Source organism: Limulus polyphemus, unplaced genomic scaffold (genome assembly GCF_000517525.1).
Source record: "Limulus polyphemus unplaced genomic scaffold, Limulus_polyphemus-2.1.2 Scaffold5563, whole genome shotgun sequence".
Taxonomy (NCBI): Eukaryota; Metazoa; Arthropoda; class Merostomata; order Xiphosura; family Limulidae; genus Limulus; species Limulus polyphemus.
The window spans coordinates 42,674-65,008 of NW_013671173.1; the positions used below are offsets into that span (position 1 = coordinate 42,674).

At 32.9% G+C, this 22,335-nt stretch overlaps 1 protein-coding gene across 1 annotated transcript in view; it reads right to left on the reverse strand.

The window, feature by feature from the left end:
* LOC106472729 (poly [ADP-ribose] polymerase 1-like) overlaps positions 1-18,874 on the reverse strand; it is a 41,346-nt gene extending 22,472 nt beyond the window's left edge. Inside the window, exons 1-12 of the mRNA XM_022401275.1 lie at positions 18,754-18,874; positions 16,557-16,690; positions 14,022-14,093; positions 13,691-13,766; positions 11,572-11,688; positions 6,135-6,217; positions 5,384-5,506; positions 4,777-4,857; positions 4,002-4,153; positions 3,282-3,427; positions 1,845-1,890; positions 1,177-1,257 (exon numbers count right to left, since the gene is read on the reverse strand). Coding sequence (XP_022256983.1) covers positions 1,177-1,257; positions 1,845-1,890; positions 3,282-3,427; positions 4,002-4,153; positions 4,777-4,857; positions 5,384-5,506; positions 6,135-6,217; positions 11,572-11,688; positions 13,691-13,766; positions 14,022-14,093; positions 16,557-16,690; positions 18,754-18,828 — 1,186 coding nt within the window. The 5' untranslated portion in view covers positions 18,829-18,874. The remainder of the gene's footprint in view (positions 1-1,176; positions 1,258-1,844; positions 1,891-3,281; positions 3,428-4,001; positions 4,154-4,776; positions 4,858-5,383; positions 5,507-6,134; positions 6,218-11,571; positions 11,689-13,690; positions 13,767-14,021; positions 14,094-16,556; positions 16,691-18,753) is intronic.
* Between the last annotated feature and the right edge of the window lie 3,461 nt (positions 18,875-22,335).

Sequence of the window (22,335 nt, forward strand, 5' to 3'; positions counted from 1 at the left end):
TTGCAACAAGCACCCGTCTTAAAAGGCAGTGGTAATCTGTCAACCAGAACAGTAAGAAACCGTTTAAAATCTGCGGGACTGAAGTCAAGGAGAGTCATAAAACGCCCGACACTTGACGATCGCCATCGAAGGGAGAGGTTGGTCTGGTGCAGAGCAAGGCAGAACTGGAACCTTCAAACCTGGCGACGAATACACTGGTCAGACGAGAGTAGATTTTTACTCCACGTAACTGATGGTCGAACCCGTGTTTGGAGGCATCGTAATGCAGCTTACACTCCAAGAAACATTGTTCCAACAGTGCCTTTTGGAAAAAAAGAACAAGGCCTAGCTAGCTACACATGAGTGCAGAATTTCATATGTGGAGTGTAGGTGTATGAGAATCTACTAATGTTTCCATTGTGGTGTGTTCATTTTCAGGGATAATAAACTCTATGCTATACAAATCAGGCAACAAAACCATAAAATTAGAATAATCAATGTGAAAAGGTAAACAGTTCAAATTATGAATAGCAAAACGTAACTTTCAATTATTTCGCAATTTCTAACATTTCATTTTATTGTACTCTGATGATTTGACTACAGTTAGTGTTGGGATAGATAAAATAATAGATACAATATAAAGTTTTTCTCAAAAAAAGTTTAATATCCATTAATTATGACCTATAGGTTATGCAAATAATGTATGAAAACTGTAAGCTGAAAAGTATTTTTATTTTTTAGCATGAAACTAATCTTACATTCAGTCAGTTTGAGTCAGACTGACACCATAAATTCAAGAACAAATGATTAGTAAAAATGCTTAATTAAAATATTATTTGTGTGTGTGTGTACAACATAATTGTTATATCTTATAAAAGATTGCCAAATGTTGTGATGATGCACTTAGTAAATTCAGAGTTACAATATGTATAGTTCTATGGTTACGTGGCAGTTACAAGGTTAGCTGATATGACCAAGTCCATATGTGTAGAGTTAAGTACAACTAATCATACAGCTTATTTGATATACTTGTTTCAGTAAATATTTAAAATTTCATTCAGCGAAAACATACTGGTCTCTGAAACAATTACTAATATGTAACATGATAAACTCAAGACCTTTTTTTACACTTTTCAGTCTAAGTCAATTTTTCATCTGTGTTTTAATTCTCAAGAATGAGTCTTTAACAATACTTACCAGAATCAGGGTCAACAGCAGCACCTCCTTTCACTTTCATCTTAACTTTTGCAGGCAAACTTTTTGTAAAGTACTTCTCTTCTAAAAAACCAGATTTGATCACCTTAGAACACAGACATGATGAATGTAAAACCTATTAACATAAGAAAGACTTAAAAAATTTTGATAATTATCATAGATTATATCATACTGAGGTTCACCCAATAACTAATTTTCCAAATAAATTTTTTGAGATCATACAAAAAAAAACTGAGATATTTATAAATATTCTTATATGCTCATATTATAAAAACATAGATATTTGGGTCATTTCCTTTAAAAAAAAAAAGTCTGCAATATTGTCTGCAAGTAGCACATATATCAAGAATGACTTATAATCTGGAATTTGAGTTTAAACTAATTATTCAGACTGAGTCAAGTCATCAGACATTAACATTAAATGTCATACTCTTCACAGAATCAGATATTCTGCCTTGAGTCTGTCAAGAGAAATATGATTTGTACAGACTCAAGCTATCAGCCTTAGGTCATATTGAACAAGATGTTACTCCCCACTATATATCATTTTCACATGGACATATATCCTGCCTTGGGTCTGTCAAAAAAAACCTGATCTGTACAGACTCAAGTCATCAGACTTACACCATGCTGAAGAGTACATTACTCACCACTAGACTTTGTACTTTTTACAGGATCAGCTATTCTGTCTTCAGGCTGTCAAGAACAAAATGATCTGTTTGATTTAGAAATACAAATATACATATAAAATACCACCATTAACTGCTATTACCTCTTTGTGAATAAGAATAGAACAAGCATGGTTCATACTGAATTACAAAGATCAATTCAAGCACCTTTTGGAAACCAAAATATACATCAAAATCAATCAGATTTTACTGAAGTTTTATAAAATTCCTATTTATTTATTCATTCAACATATAAATGTAGACTAAAAAGAAAAGAAAGACTTTATTTATTGTGCTCAATTCCACAACATGCAATAAAGTTAGATATATCAATATATTCTGATATTATAATATTTTCAAGTACTTTTGCAAAAAAATAAAGGAGAGTCTCTTTTCAAGCCCTTGAAATTAAGAATGGAATTTCAAGGATATGTACGTACCCTGAACAAGTTTTTTATTATTATTTACAAAGGCACTCCCATAACTTCCTTATTCTTATGAAAACATACTACTAACTACAAATGTGTTTTATGTTTCTTTATAAAGGAAATTGTTGCTTATGTTCCCTTTATGTAGAAATTTAAATTCAATTATCTGCAATGACGGAAGCAACTAAATTAACTCTAACACATTAGACCATACTATTCAAAAGATCTTAATCACTAATTGAAGTGATTTCCCTTGCTACAAGGAGTACTTCCATAACAGAATGCTTGAACAAAATCATTTAAGTAAACTTTTCAAGAACCATGCTGTACAAGTCACTCCTAAATCAGAATGTTCTTAACAAACACATTGATGTACAGTTTATTGGAACTTTCATAAAAGGTCAAGGATTCTCAAGGAGAAAAATTTCTGATGCAAAATTGATTCATGACAATAAACACAACATAAATTGACACAATGGAACAGATGCAACAGGTTTAGTAATGATGAAATAGTGACTAACTACAGTGTAAACAATGGAACAGATGCAGCAGGTTTAGTAATGATGAAATAGTGACTAACTACAGTGTAAACAATGGAACAGATGCAGCAGGTTTAGTAATGATGAAATAATGACTAACTACAGTGTAAACAATGGAACAGATGCAACAGGTTTAGTAATGATGAAATAGTGACTAACTACAGTGTAAACAATGGAACAGATGCAGCAGGTTTAGTAATGATGAAATAATGACTAACTACAGTGTAAACAATGGAACAGATGCAGCAGGTTTAGTAATGAGGAAATAATGACTAACTACAGTGTAAACAATGGAACAGATGCAGCAGGTTTAGTAATGATGAAATAGTGACTAACTACAGTGTAAACAATGGAACAGATGCAGCAGGTTTTACTAAAGATGAAATAGTGAATAACTACAATTTTGGAATTATATTTCATTGAGTTACTTTACAAAAACAAACTGATCATACATTCCCTCCCCATGATGCAATACTACACTGCTGGATCACCAACGTTCCACCTCCTTTCTGGACTGCATCCAAGAAGTCGATCGAAACAACATGAACATCAGCTTCTTTGGCTGTCTGGAGTTTCTTGTTGTTGTTCTTCACTTCATCTATAACAAGAAATGTTTTCTACTTAAATAACCTGAGATTTTTTATCAACTACAAAATAATGTTTAGTTCTCACATTTTTATGGATTTCATCTGCCTTGACTGGACAATGTTTCAATGTTAGAACTAATTTAAACATAAAAAGTAAAATGTTGTTTGTTCTTACATGCAAGAGAAATACAGTCCATAAAAATTTCACATACAATAAATACAAAATCAAAACCACAAAACATATACAAATTAAGACAAATTCACCCAAAAGTGTAGCACGTATAAAACCAGAATACCATTCAACAATTACGGAGAGCTGTGATAAAGCCTTATATATAAAGATTTTAACTAATTATCTAATAACTACCAAATATTTCTGTAAAATTCATTGTCATAGTATTCAATCTATAGGTAAATGAAACATAAATTCTAATAAAATGTTAAAGAATTAAAAAACTACAAACAGAAGTTCAAAGTATAAAATACAACAAACTTTGAGTTTCTTACACAAAAATGTAAGATAAAACATCAAGTTTTGCTTTCAAATAAAACTTGAACAAGTAGCTAAAGCTAAGTATGACATACCCTTACTACTGATAACACAGGCAACACTTTTGTCTATCTTTGTCACTAACTTCCCCCCCAATTTTTCAACTTTGGTTGTAATTTCATCTTTACTCAATGGTAACTTTCCTACAACAGCCAATTTCATTCCTTCTAATGGTCGACTGCTATCTCTGTGTACAAAGAAATAAAGGATCTTAAATATCTTCTCTGATACCATATATTATCTTAAAAATTAACTGCACAGCAAACTTTAAAGGTCTATAAAGTCATTCATCAAGCGAGACATTTTTCTTAAAATCATTTATAATATTGTGTATGTGTGAGAAGTTAACTCCAAAAAATATTTTTAATTAGTTTTCCTCTTTATAACCAGTGTTATAGAGGTTTTTAAAAAAGTTAACACAAACTAAAAAAACAAGATGTGATTAGCCAAATATCAAAGTACAGTTGTTGGTGCTTGGTCAATTACATTTTTATACCTGGCCTGTAACATTTCCTTTCATTTAAACCTTATATGATAATCTATGGAAAAAATTTAAGAAACTTTTATATTTAAACACAAAGAAACTTAACAACAGAATCCTGGGTATCAGAAACATATTTGACGAAAACAGATACAAAATTTAAGCCTTCAAGATACAAACCTGTTTCAGAAATGAATATTATTTTTTGGCCCAATATAAACATTACCTGAATTAATCAAGAAAAACAAAATGAGTATAAAATATTTATTGTTAAGTAAGTTTAACATTCTTCATGACTTAATAGTAATAAGTGATTAGAAAAGCCTTACACTTTGGATGTTGATGGTTTAGATGGTCCCTCCTTTTGGGTTGGAAATAAGCGATTTCTTTTCTCATATTTGTAGTTTTTGCTACAATACAAAGTAATAACAGGTTTGCTTCAAAATCTCTTCTATAAGTATCAACTGAAACAAACATTCAACATTTAAAAACTTTTCCATCACTGGATAAACCTTTTTTGTGTTGATCTGAAAAATTAATTTACACTGACTGCTCATGCAACATTATTTTTATGAGAAGTTGCTATATGGTATTAAACTATTCATCTGAAATTTTATTTTATTCGTCTGATTACATACGTTTTAACTATTAAAACACAATCACTATACATTACAAAGGAAAATAATATTTGCACAGAGAAAACTATCTGAAATCAGATTTCAAAAATAAAATTATTTTTCTATATCATTTTCTAAATTTATACCTCACCAACCCCATTTTCTAATTGTGTTTAAATAATATAAATATATAGCTCCTAAGATTTCTTCCTTTCAGTGAATATCAGTTAAAATACAGAACATTACAAACAATAAATTACCAGAAACATATAAACCATGCATTAAGTAAGTACCTTAACATCTCTTCCATTGTACTTACAGAAAATCAAAATCTTCAAGGTATTGCTTTGGTATTTTGAATGGCTTTCGATTTGGTGTTTTCGTGACAAAAGCACACTTTGTCCATCCAGTAACATTGCCCGTGCAGTGGTAACCATCCTCACTAAAACCACATATTTTGCTGGTTACTTCTATTAATTACATCTAAACCACTAAATAGCACTTAGATTCCTGTTAGTAGTAGTCCTGCAAGTATTTTGAATTTCAATGTGTAACAATACAGCATATCGACAACTAAAAGGTTACAACAATAGTTACTGGCTTAACATTAACTTTATCCTTTAGATCAATCACACAATTATGGAATTTGATGTTTAACAGATTTCAGTATGGTATCACCATGGTTTTCGTATTTTAAAAATTACCTTAGATCTTATCCTGAATCTACATAAAACTAATCTCAAGCTATAGATCATAAAAGTCCTTTACCAAAGTTGAACTATATATTGTCAAAGGTCCTATAAAGTGCCAGTGAACTAGAGCAGTATGTCACCAAGATCCCCTAAAGTGACCTTAAAACTGAGCTACAGATCATGAAGGTCCCCTACCATGACTTTGAACTTAGCTACAGATCTCATCAAGATCCCATAACATGACTTTGTACTTGGACTATAGGTCTCATCAAAGGTTCACCTAACATGACTTTATACTTGAGGTACAGATCACCAAGGTATTCTAAACACAGACATAAATGCTATGTTTCTCACAATTTAGAATTTCACTCTACTTACTGGAAGGTTAATTGACCACCTTCACACTCTTCACATGGCTCCAGAGCACCAAAAACCATACAGTCTGACAATGCACTCAGCAGCTGGAAAATCAACCAAAAACATTACACATTACTGAAGTAATAGTTAATATTTTGTAATAATGTCAAAACAACCATAATGACAACATTGGGGTATTACATAGGATTTGTGATCTTTCAAACCTAGACAAGCTAGCTTCCCTTCAAATTACATTTTGATAAACCAGTGAAGTACCCCTATTGCATTATCACGAGTTATGATAGTAGCTCATAATAAAAATCACAGGAATTTGCTCAAAACTAATATAAAAAAAAAAGACCCAAAGGCCACCCAAACACAGATAATGAGCATAAGTAATTTCAGACAAAAATCAAGATTTGTCCATTTGTTCATATTATTATTTCACAAGCCTACAGCAAAATTGGCTGGGTATTTTGTAGTAAAATCTAACCAGATATACTATATGAAGTGCTGCAAATGTCCGTGACCTATTTAAAAGTTGATTATTTTTCATTGAAAGTTGATTTAAATGATTATTAATACATAACAGATGTACTGTTTTAGCAATTAAGTCACAATCAGAAATCAAAGACTGCTGATTATGTACAGTAAAGTTGATGATGTTATTGTGGAGTATTGTTGACAGTTTAACCTTAAAAATTGTAGTGACTACAGAGAATGTACTTTGAAGCTTCATGAAATTTGAAATGGTAGAAGTTATAAATACACATGCAAAGAAAAAAACAATCAGGATGTATTTTCAATTTTTTATTTGAACAAGTAAAAAATATAAATGGGGACTGACCTTGTGGCTAGTACATACTCTGTACATAATGTTATGTGACAACAGTGAGAGACCAGCAAATTGTTGAGGTTCATTTCCTAAATTCATCATTCACTTCAGCCATAAGTTTGACGACTTTTGCTATCATTCTACACATTTTGAACTAAACCACTTTCTAAAAGAAACGAAGTATTCCAACCAAAGATCAACTAAAGTGACAGCATTTAAAAGTTTTCTTAAAGAGAGGAATCTTCAATGCAGTTGCCAAAAGATTTTTTAAATTGGCTTTATTAAGAAATTCTCCTGATTCTACCTGTATTAATTGCATATGTAATGTTCAACTTCCAAACTTTAAAAAAAAAGAAAAAGAAATGAGAACTTTAAATGCATTTTGATGAAGAAGACCCACATCATGTTGGTTGAATAATTCGAAATTTATCAGCTCCTGGCTCAACACAGATGCTTTAATTGAACGAGTTTCAAATCTCAGCACTTTTACTGTGTCACTTTTGACATTTGTCTAAAATCATGAAATATTAGCTTTTATTGTCATAAAAAGATGTATACATCCTCCTACTACTTACAGGTGCAAGGAGCAGTTGATTACTACAGTTGCCCACCTTAGTGGTTCTTGTTTTCAACCATTTGCTTCCTACTAAAAAAAAAACTCAAAATACCTAGTTTTTCTTATTCTGAAGCAATCCAACCAATCAGCAATTACGTTTGTTGAGCAACAACTAACTTTAAGATAACTTCTTGGAACTATTCATATTCATAAATAATATCAAATGACGAAATGTTTCATAGCTGACCAATAGGTTAATTATTTTGTAACTATTTGTACATACCCGTTTACCACTTTCAACTTATAATGACATCTCAGACAACTGACACCCCCCCCTACTGGAAAGTAGCGGGACATTCCAAATTTCCAATCATTCTATTGTTATGCGCTCTTGAGTGACCTCCCCAAACAATGAGCTAATATAAAGTGTGGTACTAATGGGGAGCCACATGGCGTATCATTCCAACAACTTCACAAGAAAAGTCCATGCAGTTCTGCAAGCACACAGTGTGTATTAGCTCTGCACATAGGGTGCTGTTATCGACCATTTGCTAATGCATTGTCTATAAAGAAATTGGCATGCTTTGCAATGTGTGGAGCATTGTTTTTTAACCTTTCTTTAGTTCAGTGTATCAACTTTTGTAAATAAACAAGAAACAGACAGAGATTGTTATAACTGATGATATTTTATTTTATGGTCAATAATGTTCCATGTTTCGTTTCGAAAGAAAAACGAAAAAGTTCAAGGTTGTGAGCATAAGCATACTTACAAATTAAAAGATTGTTGTGAATAAAGTGGTCTGCATGGTGTTAATTTTAATTTCTTGCCAATCAGTTTTCTGTGATTGGGAAATTCTGACAAATTCTACTGATTCCAACTGTTGCCCGATTATGCAATAACTGGTCCAACTCCGATTGCTGAACCAACTATCGGTAAAACAATAACAAGATGCAATGTTGTTCTCAGCAGCTGCTTTTGTACTCAACATGTTAACCCTATCGTTACAGGTTTTCCATCATGGTTGTAGATTTACATTCAAAATTTTATTGAACTACTATTTTATGAATGTATGCCAATAAGTTTAGTATCAAATTGGAGATAATAATCCAAATTTTAGTATTATACATTTGTTAATTTCTTAATTTAAAAGTAAATATATATATATATATAAATCCCTAAATATTGATTTTTGTGTGTCACGTGGTATGTTGAATGCCATTTTGGTTCCAACTAGATAGTTGTGATGTCCAAATACAAAGTCAATAGCTTCTTTCAAATTAGAAACTCAAATTACCAATATTGAAAAGCTAGAATATAAAATAAGAACCTCCTATCTTTTCTATTTGCTGAGATTTCACTAATTTAGCAAATCAAACACAATGGCCTCACCCACCTCTTCCTGCTTTGCTCTATTCCTGTGTTTATAACCAATCCAAAGCTCTGAATTTCCCCAATGTAGTTTTCTCAGCCTTTTGAAGGCAGGAATTTCCTAAGATTATTTCTTTTGTCTCCAATCTCGGAAAGGGTAAGTGAAAATGTTGTCAAAAAAAAATTTACACCCGAATACAGTTTAGTTAGTAAGACTGATAAATTAATGGAATTCTGTGATATTGGTAGAGTAATTTTATAATTTTTAGTTATTTCAAAATGCATATATAAAACCTGAAAAGTTGTTTTGTTTCACATTCTCCACATGCGAAAGTCTGCAAGGTTTAGCATGCAAAGTACAGTAAGTGATTACAAACTTCTTTACAATCCTAAGTAGTAGAAATCATTGTTTTCAATATTTCTTTTATTCTTTTATAAAAACTTTTAATAATTATCTGGAAATTATTAGGACATAGAGATTTTCTAATGCATAAAAGCATTTCTAATCTAAAAATCAAAATTATTTGCACAGTAAATAATCAACATTCGAAAAGAAAAACTCACAAGCAAATAATTACTTAAAAAATCATAAAACTTAAGAAAAAAATCTGCTACTTTGTGTATGAAACCCTTGTAATGTTTATTTATAATTGCACAGTTTTGTGAAGACATGCATACTGTATGAAAACTATAACAAGCACAAAACGGTTACAAGGTCGGTCCATAGAACCAAGCCAATAGTAAGAGTTAAACATGTGTTTACACAAAAACTCTAGCACAAAGCCATATGGCTCACTAAATAATTACTTTAAGTAATGTTTCAGACGTATTGTTTTATTTCAAATGGCTAATTTTGTCCTGGTAAGATTTTATACACACTTAGTGTGCAATGTGTCTTACTATATTTGCCCATTGCTGTGCATTAAAAAAGCCTACATACAAGATGATTAAAAATTGAGAATTTAAAATCTACAAATGTAGATCACAAAAAAGTAAACAAACAAGGTTGGAGATCTACTGCTGACAGTTTGCTCATGCTACAAATTCCTCTTATGACTTCAGTATAAAATCATTGCACATAATATCTATTGTAGTGTAGGATCGCACAGGAATTTTGCCAAAGACTGAGAGAGTACTCTTAAACTTAACTTGATCTCCTTAATTTTGACATCCTGTGAAATCTTCCAAGTCCCCTATTTTCTTCCATAAAAACATTTGTGTTTTCCTAGAGAGAAACTACAACTTGTGCATTTTCTATCACGTTAAATGGAAACTACCACGTGAAAGGTTCTCAATTCTGCTCTTGCATATCATTACTCAAGTTTGCTCTATGTGGATTTCCACAACTTTATTTCAGCAAGTTTTCAACAGTGGACAATTACAATAGTAGATTTTCCTACTCAGACGATGGTGGTGATTCTTTCTACTGTTTGTTATACTTAGCTGAAATTGTGAGTGCACATTTAGTATTTATTACAAGTGCATATATCTATTGCTATTTTTAAATAGTTGGTGTTAAGGTAGCAATTGTAAATATTGTTGATAATTATCTACTTACTCTAAGCGTGTTGCTGTTGTCTAATGTTGCATGCATTACTTGTGTTACCTTATTCTAGCAAATACTTGTGAAGAACATACGTATGTGGCATGTAGACCTAACAAGGTAAGCATGTTACTGCATCTGTTCACATTGCATTAATTTGTGTCGTATTATCAAAGAAGAAACATTATTCCATTCTGATGAGAATGCTTTGTTGCTGCTCATCTTTTGTTACATTACACTGTGACATTGGTGGAAGCTGGTCATTAAATCTGTGATGATACAATCTTTGCCTTTAAGACAGTCCTTTGGGGACAACTTTATATTTTGTTTGTTGTATTTGCATACCAGTATATGTGTTTATTATTTGTGTGTTTGTACATTTGTTATTTATTTTGAATAAGTTCAGTGTGGTGGTTGGGTGAAAAAAACAGCCAATGCAGCAGTAAAGTGTTGAAAAACATGTAACATTCAACTGAATGCATATGCATGTATGTAGCTTAATTTATTCCCCTTAAATGGACATAAAAACTTAAGATACAAGATTAGTAAAAATTATCAATTTAAAAAAGGGGAATTGGGACCATCAAAAAAAGTACAGAAACAAAGATTATATTTTAAAGCTTATAACTAGGAAGTCAAAATAGGAATTTGTAGCTTGAGAAAATAATGTAGACACTAATTCCAGCTTTAATTTAATTTAACTTGTTTCTGTACTTTTTTGACAATCCCCATTCCCCCCTTTTAAACTAAAATTTTGTATTAATTTTGTATTAAGTAATTTTTGCTCATTAAAACACTCAGTGTAAAGTACTGACCAAAAAAAAAAATGGGAAGAAATCACTTATTTTATACATAAAATAAATAGGTGATCACAGTAGTGAATAGTGGAGTTAAATGCAGTACTTACACTATTTTCATTTATTTTGTGTGTGTTTGAGTGACTCGTATGGTAATAGTGAAACCACAAGTCACAAATTCACAACATTCTGGTAATTATACAGTTTAGAAAAACCAACGGAGTCGGTAATCCTAGGCTTAAGTTCAAATATTCTAATTAGTAACCCTAGGGCTAACTTCAAATATTCTCATCAGTAATCCTAGGCTTAAGTTCAAGTATTATTATCAGCAATCCTAGGCCTAAGTTCTTATCTTTACCTTGCTTGTTCCAGAAGGAACCTTCTGCTGATTGTACTCAAGCAATTCCTGCAGCTGTTTCTTACTGAGGTGCATTTTTAACATGTCATGGTATTTGTACAGCTGTTCATTTTGAACCTAAGAAAGAGAAAGTAGTGTTACTAATATTCATAAAAATGAATACATTTTGATTCAAAATAATTCATAAGGTGTCAGCAAAGTAATATTACAGTGCCAATACTAATAAAGTTAACATTTTCCTTATCTAAAAATGTACTTCTGATAGATACTCACCTCTCTACACAAAGAACTACCTTCTCCATGAATCTGCCTTAGACATATCACTAGCCTTTAGGCAACTCCCACCTAAACTCACAAAATATCTTGTGATTTGCACTACTGCATAATAATGTTACCATGCACTAAAAGCCCTCCATCAATAGGAGGACAACACAACCTCCCTGCATATTAGCTCCCACTATGCTTTTGCACTCATGATCTTTATTCTTTGATGAGACAAGGAATACTAAGTTGCACCAGAAGTGGGGAGAAAGGTTGGGAAGTGAGTAGAGTTATCTATCCGAAATACATTTTCAGGTAAAGAAAATGTTAACTTCTGAGAAAATTCACACTTCCTCACACAGAAAGTTAAAATCCCAAGTTGATATGTTGGAGGGGCCGGTGCAAAACTTACAAATGTGAGCTTCCTTCAGAAAGCATCAGAAGGAAACCCATGGAGTGTGACTCCCAATGGCAGGGATTCCACAAGAATCCCAGGAAAGAAAAAGGTGGAAATGAGAGCCATGAAATTGAGAGGTATAGGCTAGGTAGCAACGAATGGCATGAACAGGACACAAAAGTCTGTCGAAATTGGACTGATCATACACGTGTGAAAAAGAAGGAAGAGAGATAAGAGAGAAGCAGCTGTCACCTTCCCGAGCTACTGAAGATGGACAAGGTAGAAGGACAACAAGAATGAGAAAGAAAAATAGGCTACCCTCTAGGAAAATTTGGCCTTACTGGCAACAGACCAGACAAAAGTGGAGTTACTGGATCCCTTGATGGAACAGTGATGTGTGAGGTTGAAGCAGAAAAGTGGGCATTGAAGGTAGAAGAAGAGGGAACAAGGGTTGAGCCAGCCAAAGAGGCACCACCAAGAGGACACAATAAGAAGCATAATGAATCAATGCCAGGACCCATGGTAAACGACGGAGAGGTGGGTAAGTACAGTCAGGGCTGAATGATGGGGAAAAGAAGACCAAAAGAGAGGAAGCTTGGAAATGACAGGTGTGGCAAAGGAATCGATAAGTGTAGGCCCCAGTAGAGAGCACCTCCATCTGAAAACACGATGGAAAAAACATTCCACAGGCAATTAGGCCCATAGTGCCTGACATATGACAGGCAATGAAGCAAACCCATTGAGAAGTGGCCCAATAAAGGTGGTCGATGGATTGAAAACAAAGGGTACTGAATCTGATACACCCTCCATAATAGTTGGTGCAGGAGACCACAATGGAGCTGTCAGAGTGAATCACAACTAATTGATACACTAGAAGAGGTAGGAAATGAGAATATGCCCAACAAACTGCCAAAAGTTTGAGCATGTTGGTAGTTGATATGGAGAGAGGAAAATGTCCTGGATCCAAGTGCCCAATGTAAGAATGTCATTCAAAGATGCTCTCCATTCTGATAGGGAAGCATCTGTGAAGAGATGCAAGTCAGGTTTTGGTGGAGGTAGAGGCACACTGATAGCAGTATTGGAACAGTCCGGACACCAATAAAGATCTTCGAGAAGAGGAGGAGACAGAAAAACCATTATGTTCAAAGGTTCCCATGAGTGGTTCCACTGGTTATGCAAGGACCATTGGAGGAAGTACATATCAGCACAACCCAGGGGAGTAAGTTGTTATAGTGAAACCATGGTCTCCAACAGTGATAGAACCTTTTGTACAGTATGAGTAGGAAAGGCTCACATGCTGGTGACAGAAAGCTCTAGAGCTTGGCTGTCCATCAAAAAAGGAGCTAGGCTTATCAGAGGGTCTTGATAAGGTGTGGCAAGAAAAACTTTTAGTTTAAGCTGGAACGTGTTTTACATTACTGGTTCAAACTTAAATTTCTAAAAATTTTTACTATAACATACCTTTAACTTCTTTTCTTCTTTAGATGTAGTTTTCTGCTTTTTCACTGGACCATCTACTGTATCACCTTTTCGTTTCCTTAATAAAAACATTTCTGTTTATTATCTGTATCATTATCATTGTTACCCAACTTTGTTATACTTTTTTTAAGCAAACAAAAAATTACTCAATAATAAACTGCAATATTAGTGGTCTTGAAATAAAGTTAGTTATAATCACTCATTTTGCAATAGTGCATGTCCAAATGCTTATTCCAGGTTCATGTTTCTAGAAATTGTAACTTAAAGTAAGTGAAACCCATGAGCCTTTCAGTGACCATATCAAATCACTTACCCATTTACTTTTTTCAGTTTTTCTTTAAGGGATTTCTGGTCCTCAACACCTAATGTTCTAAAACCAGGAATCCTAGATACAAAAAACATCAAGACTTTAAACTTCAAACATTCAACAAAACTTTATTCATTGTTGTCAGCTCTTTTTTTTTGTTATGATGCAATGATCATTTACTGATATTTCTAATAACACAGTGTTAGCTTTTTCTTCTTACACTGGATTTACTTAATAATTTTCAAAGACAGCTTTACCACACTTAGAACCACACAAAATAACAATTTGAGAAAATAACTTAAGAGTCTTTGTGAGATCAACTATGTATCTTCAGTTGTCCTTAACCCTATCACGACAGGTCACGTATCCAAGGCCAAGTTACTGCGTTTGTTGACTTGCATTCAAAATTTTAGTCAAGTACTATTTTATGAATTTATGTCAATAAGTTTGGTATCAAATTGTAGTTTATAATTCAAATTTTAGTATTATACGTTAGTTAATTTCTATATTAAAAGTATATATTAAAAACACAGCTAAACATCAACTTTTGTGTGTCACTTGGTATGTCGAATGCAGCACTGGTTCAAATTAAATGTTTGTGATGTCAAAATACAAAATCTACAGTTTTGTATGAATTAGGAACTAAAATTACTGATATTGACCAGGTAGAATATAAAACAAGAACCTCTTATTTTTTCTATTTGCTAAGATATCGCTCATGTACTGAATCAAACACAGTGGGCCCCCACCCACCTCTTTCCATTTTTGGAAATGCTCCCTTATATACACTTACTGCTATATATGACATGAATAAAAAATCAAAAGCTCAGAATGTCCACCTAGTGGTTTTCTCAGCTATTTTGACTTGTTATTGTGTTAACTTTCATACTAGGCTTCAAACGATAAGGTAGGCAAGTTATTAGTAAGCTCGATTTTCCATATTTTTTTAGACACAAATACAACTTAGTTACTACACTTGGTAAGTTATAGTGGAATTCTATGGCACTGATATAGTAATTTATGATTTTTTGGTTATTTAAAATGTATATATATAAGGCCTAAAAAAATATTTCGTTTCGCATCCTCCAGGTGTGAAATTTCATAAGGCTTAGCAACCTACAACAAGTAGCAACCGAGTACAAAGGTCGTAACAATAAGAAAATTTTTTGCTCTACTTCTTTATTTACTGTTCTATGTTTAAGAAAAATAAGTTTAAGAACTTATTTGTAAATAGTAATAACGTTTATACATATATAATATAATAATTCAAATGTGACTGTATTTTACAAAATACTAGTCCACTAAAATACAGCCAAGACAGGTCACTTTGTAAAGACTAAATGTCAGTTATATATTATTGGATATGATAACATGAGTGTATGTGTGTCACATCATTGTAACTTCTGTATTGTTAGCCAGGCATGTGTGTCATGTCAATAATAAATATATATAAATGTATAATGTTACGAGATTTAATCTATTTAGACTAAACATTTGTGTGTTATAATTTGTAGTCATTCTAGAATGAAAAAAGCATAATTTATATTTATTTCCTTTTTTTTTTTAACATTGTTGTGAGATTGGTCAAATTGTCCAATTATATTTTTTCCTAATTTTTTTTATTGATGTTACAAAGTCAGTCACATCAAATCAACCCATACAGAAATACACTAGTAAAAATAACAAATAAAATAGTTTTTGTAAAAAAAGATTTGATAATCATCTGTAGATTATAAATAATTCACATGTGAAATCTGAAAATGTTCTAATGCATTAAATTACTTTTAATCTTAAAATCAAAATTGCTTTGCAATTGGATAATCAACATTGTGAAAGAAAAAGGTTTAGAAATTCTTTGATTAAAAAGTCTTAATACTTAATTTTAAAACCTGATATTTTGTGTACGAAAACCTTGTAATGTTTACCAATAATTGCAAAATTTTGTAAAGATGTGCATACATCATCAAAAATTGTAGTATAATTACTCTCACGGATACTTTCATGGTTATGAGCTTGGTGGATTGCACCCAGCCTGTAATGGAAGTATTAAAGACCAACCTGTAACAAATATACTGTTGTTGTTTGTTTGATGAATCTCCTGCAAAGCAACTCGAAGGCTATCTGTGCTAGCCATTTCTAATTTTAAAGTGACAGACTACAAGTAAAGCAACTAGTAAACATCGTCCACTGTCAACTCTAAAAAACTTTAGTCCAATAGTGGGATTTGACAGCCACTCTTATAATGAGCTCATGGCTCTAAAGATCACAACATGATTTTGTTGTTGTTGGTAATTAAATGCAAACCATGGAACCTCAGATCCACAGTCCACCATGCTAATCACTGGGTTGTACAATGTAAGTACCTAATCTTATCCTTTTGTTTAACCAAAACCAACTAATTGCTGGAAAACAAATTCTGGATATATGGTTTTAAAATGTTTTCTAACCTACATTTTAAGACATCACATTCAGATTCACAAAATGATGTCTTAAAATTAATAGCAAGTTAACATAGTTATATAGTCTTGTAGAAGTTCTTACTTCTCAGCTGATTCATAGAACTCCAGCTTTTCTCGGTTTTCTACAAAACAGTCCACGTGATACCACATAGGCTGAGGACCATACATTTTGGATCTCTGGCTTTCATAGTCTTTCTTTGACACCCTAACTTCACCCTGGATTAAAACAGTAACATAAAAATGACCACAATACAATTTCTAAGCATTAAAATGTTGAATAAACAAAGCTCTACATCTTACCTTCTTTATGATAATTTGTAATCATAAACACCATTTAAACATTTTATAACCACCTTCTAATTATATTTAAAAGTATGTGAACTATTTTCATAAATAGCACAAAGTAATTTAGAAATAGCTACAACTTTAAATTCATATTACTAAAATATGATAGTGGCTTATGTTATAAGCTTGTTGCATTATTTGAGTAAAAAGTTGTGTAATTACTTCTGACTTGTTTAGCAGGTTTTATCATTAATGATTTAACATGTTACTGGATATTTTTAGAAGATTACATACATTTTGTGAGAAGGATCTCCAAATTCTAATACAGTGGTCTAAGATGCAAGCCTTGCTGCATCAGCCAATATGTTTAGCAGGGATTATCAGTAACTAAATAATGTTGAATTAGTTATTTCTACAGAGGATTACTAATGTTTTGTGAGAAGGATCTAAATATGCTAATATAGTAACCTAAGATGCAAATCTGGTTGCCACAACCAATATGTTAGCACCTATATATTTGGTTCATGGTGATTTCCAGATTGTGTTTGTGGTTAAGCACAATACTGCAAATGGGTTACCTGTGCTCTGTCCACCACAGGTATTTCCAGACAATTCAATAGCTCTATGCAATGGATTGACTTATAGCTGGAGTCACTGACTTTCCAAGGAAAAATATTTTTATGGCAATAAGGTTAAATTATGTAGGCAAAAGGACATAACATAGAGAACTGAAAAACACAGATAACAGTATGTCTCATAAATATGTAATTTATTACTACCATGTCTTTGCCCATAAAGGCATTGTTACCTTTATGTGCAAAACCACGGCTGTGAAATATACAATTTCCTTCTCAATTCTGTAATAATAATTTCACCAATGATTTCAAATATTAATTACGTAGAACATAGTATCTTAAAGAAGGAAGCCTTCAATCTTTACCAAAGAAATGGGAAACATTGTGTAGCAAACATTTAGAACATAAACAAGCATCAAAATGACACCCGAAACCAATCCAAAACAACACCTTCATTTACAAAAATTAAGGCTGTGTTATGAAAACAAACCATTCAACCCAAAATATCACTGCAAAGAAACAAGGAATATCTCTTGGTACCACTGACAAGATAATAAACAAGGATTTAAAGCTGAGAAGTCCATAAGTTTCTAGTCATATCAACAAATCAACAGCTGTTAAAAGATAGTCAAAAAACTTGATTCAAAAGAATCCCATTTGACCAAATTCCTGTTAAGTTCTGTGATGCAGTTCCAATGGACTTTGTTTGGTCTACTTAAGCTCAGTAATGAAAGCTGGCATCTATGTACAATGGAAGGTCTGTTGAAAGTTAAGATGTGTAGTCTAATTTTGATCTCCCCATCCTTTGCCAAAGCTTGATACAACAAAATTATGGTTTCAGGTAATAATCATAACCACTAGAATGAGCAGGATTAATGAATAAGGGCTACAAGGAACATATATAAAGTTCAATTATTTCTCATTATTAACAGAGATCATACTTGAAGAATTATTTTCTTTAATAAAAGCAATTCCAATCTTTAGACAAAATTATATTTTTAAAATATTAATACAAATGCTGCAAAAAGGAAAAAGAAAATTATATTTTAATTCTTTAACTCTCACCAAGACAAATACTACTGTGTCAATCTTAGACTCACACCCACAACAAGTTCTACCTTTTTACTCTTGGACTCACATCCAAGACAAATACTACTGTGTCAATCTTAGACTCACACCCACAACAAGTTCTACCTTTTTACTCTTGGACTCACATCCATGACAAATACTACTGTGTCAATCTTAGACTCACACCCACAACAAGTTCTACCTTTTTAATCTTGGACTCACATCCATGACAAATACTACTGTGTCAATCTTAGACTCACACCCACAACAAGTTCTACCTTTTTAATCTTGGACTCACACCCATGACAAGAACTACCTTTTCTATCTTGGACTCTCACCAACAAGTACTACCTTTTCAATCTTTGATTCACATCCACGACAAGTACTTCGATTGGACTTGGCATATTCTGTTGAGAAATCTTTCATATGATCTACAGCTGGTGCACTTCCACTGTCACTTGCTTCTGGACTGGCTGTTGAACATGCAAAACATTTTCAATGACAAATCTAAACATTCATAAAACCTAATCTGGGCCTACTGCAAGCTAAAAATTTAAAAATATGATACTAAAACAAGTAGTGTCCCATGTACTGATACTCACCAACTTATACCATTTTCCAGCTATAACACCACACAATGGCTAAAGGACCTTAATATCCCTGTATTCCATCACACATTACTCACTCTGAACATAATTTTTAATTTATACAAGTTTGATTACTGTCATGCTCATAATGATAGATGTACACAATAAAAAAGGAGTTATCTGAATCAAAAACACTATTAGGTTATGTTAACAGCTGTGGATTATAACTGTTTGATAATGATTCATCACATCATCAAAATCCTTCCTTAAACGTGCTTAAAGTAATTCCTCTCAATAATAATACTTTCAAACCATTGCTTACCTAAATAATATGATAGTTTTAGTGTTTTTAATTGGTGCTAATGAACAGGATTAAGGTACTCCATCAAATTCTCATACAATTGCAGCCTCTGTGTGATAAAAAATACACTGCTTTAATGGTAACATTATTAACTATACACTTAAACAGAGATCTTGTTAGGGCCACGCCACATGCATGTTGGAAATCTAAACAGCATACACAAAACATTATCAATGGGCCTGCAGATGCATATGTTTTATATTTTTTGCATGCATGATTTTCCAGAGTGAGCAACATGAAGATCTTACCCATGTCCAAGATTACAAGTTTTTACTATTTACAGTTTGATCATGAAATGGGCATGTTCACAACTTCCATGAGCTCTCTGCTATTTTGCCATCCTCATGAAAATTCTGAAAGCATTTTTATTAAGATTTTAAATCAGATAATTGTTTGCCTAGGATTCTGAAAATCTCTCTCATTGACCTTCAAAATTAATTTATTTCAATATGGCAACAAACTAAACTTCATACATTCTTCAAAGAAAAAAGATACGACAGAACTGCCAATCACCACAGGCTGATGATGATGCACCATTAAAAATGGATCTAGTGAACTAAACTACAGTCAATAGACATAGGCCTAACAAAGGCACTGAAGGCATGTTACATCCTCACATCATGTGTCTGTGCTTCTTGCAAAAGTTTAAAACAAAAACTTTACAAAATCTGTTAATAAAGCACTTTCTAAAGAAGAATATGGTGTGATTGTTGATTTAAAAGTTGTATACTGGTTGACTGATGAGTCAATACTACTATCGAAGTTTGAAAGTATTGTGAAATTTCTAAAACATCTAAAAAACCCCGATCTAGAACACTTAACATACAGATCAAAGCAGAAATCAGACCAATTTGGATCACCTAGCTACAGAATTACTTGAGGCAATCTCCATTGACATTGATAATACTGTGAATGAAAAGTTGGTGGCATCACCTTGTATCACTCTTCTAACAGATGAGACTACTGATAGTTGCAAGAACAAAAAGATGACAATCCTTGCAAGAATCATTAATCCAGAAAACATGTTGCATTCCAATACATTTCTGGCAAACCTCTAAGTGAAAGATGGAACAGAACAACATTTATCAGGAAACATCTTGTCGCATCTTGAGTCGAGAGACGTTTCAAAGATGCTTGGCTCGGGGACAAATGGTACCAGTTCGATGACAAACCATGATAAAGGACTCACAGGACAACTTCTTCAGCAAAAAAACCACATGTAGTCAATGTTCACTGCAATGCACATCGACCAGCCTTGTGTACATCCAAACCATACTGAATGACCCACAGTTGAAAATAAAAGAAATACAAGTATGGTGGTTCAGTTTTATTCGGCAAAAATCACAATTTACTGATGTCTGGACTTTCTGTGGACATACTTTGATGACACTGACTCAAAAAAAGATCCCAAAGTTGTGGGAACCCACAAAAAGATAGCTTCCAAACAGTTCCTATATATAACCTACATGATTATGGATGTTATGCTGGTGGTTACAGCTCTCAGCATCACCTTCCAGAAACATATATGGATATTGCACTTGTTCAAGTAATTACGACATGATGATAGCCGAACGAATAGATGACACAGGATTTGATGAATAGGCTCAAAGGTCACAAGATACCTAACACATCTGAAGAAATTCTAAGTCAATCAAAAAGAAGTTCATACTGTCTCTGATAGACAACATCCAGAAAAGGTATGCATGATCTATTTTATCAAACCAACTATTTTTTCCTCAAAATGCATCCATTTCATGATTTGTACTTCAAAACTAATTCAATTTCTGTAAATTTTTTTTTTTCAGATTTCCAGACAAGGACTTGTTGACACGCTTTGAGATATTTGACCTTCTTCCAATGCTCTGTTGTTTGACAATGAACTTGAAGCTTAGGGAAATGACAAGTTAGAGACTCTGTTAACACACTACAGAACATCTAAATCTCAAGTTAAAAGTCAGAGGATGGTAATCATCTTGAAGTAACACCTGAAACGTTAATTGAGCCAGAAGAAGCCAGGAAAGAATGAAGAAATATTAAAGCTGTTGTCAAAGCAGAAACTTTCCCCCTGGAACAAAATGGAAACTCTATGGCAACTAATTGTTCAACATCATGCATTTAATATCCCCAACTTGAAATTCCTTGCATGTCTTTTCCTAACAGCCCCTGTCCACACAGCAGACTGAGAGAACTTTCAGTGTTCATAACAGACTTGTCACTGCTCTTAGGAACAGGCTCTCACCTGCTCATGGTGACTAATTCAGGGTTCATACACTTTCTTACATATGAAATTCAAGCCAGAATTCCATGACTTTTGAACAAAGTTTTACATGGTAGACAAAAAAATTTTATCCCAACGCAAAGTGTATATACTGCACCGTCTCTTCTTTTGAACCCCCCCACCACCACCATTAACAACAACGAAATATTTACATTATGCATTATTTGTGGCATTTAGCTGATCAGTTTATTCTGAATGAGTTCTTCTTGAGACATCTTTGCTGTACGTCAGTAGCTGTTTGAAGTTGATTCAGCTTCCTCTGCAAACTTGTCTGCAGTGCAGTCTTAATTTACGAATTCTTGATGGCATTGAGCTGTTCATCAATTTGCTTCCATATGATTTCTACTTTAGACATCTCCTCAACTGTACATACAGAGCTGTTAACACCCCTGTTAACATAGGAAACTGTTTGATTTTGATATACATGTCAAACTGTCAGTTGATTTAGCTTCCTCTGCAAACATGTCCACTGTGTATTACTTTACAAATTCTTGATGACATTCAGCTGTTCATCAATTTGTTTCTGAATCACTTCTAACTGGGACATCTTTTCCTTTGCTGTACATCGGAGGCTGTTTGATTTGGATATACAAGTTAATCTGTCAGTTGACTCTGCTTCCTCTGCAAACTTGTCCACTGTGTATTACTTTACAAATTCTTGATGACATTCAGCTGTTCATCAATTTGTTTCTGAATCACTTCTAACT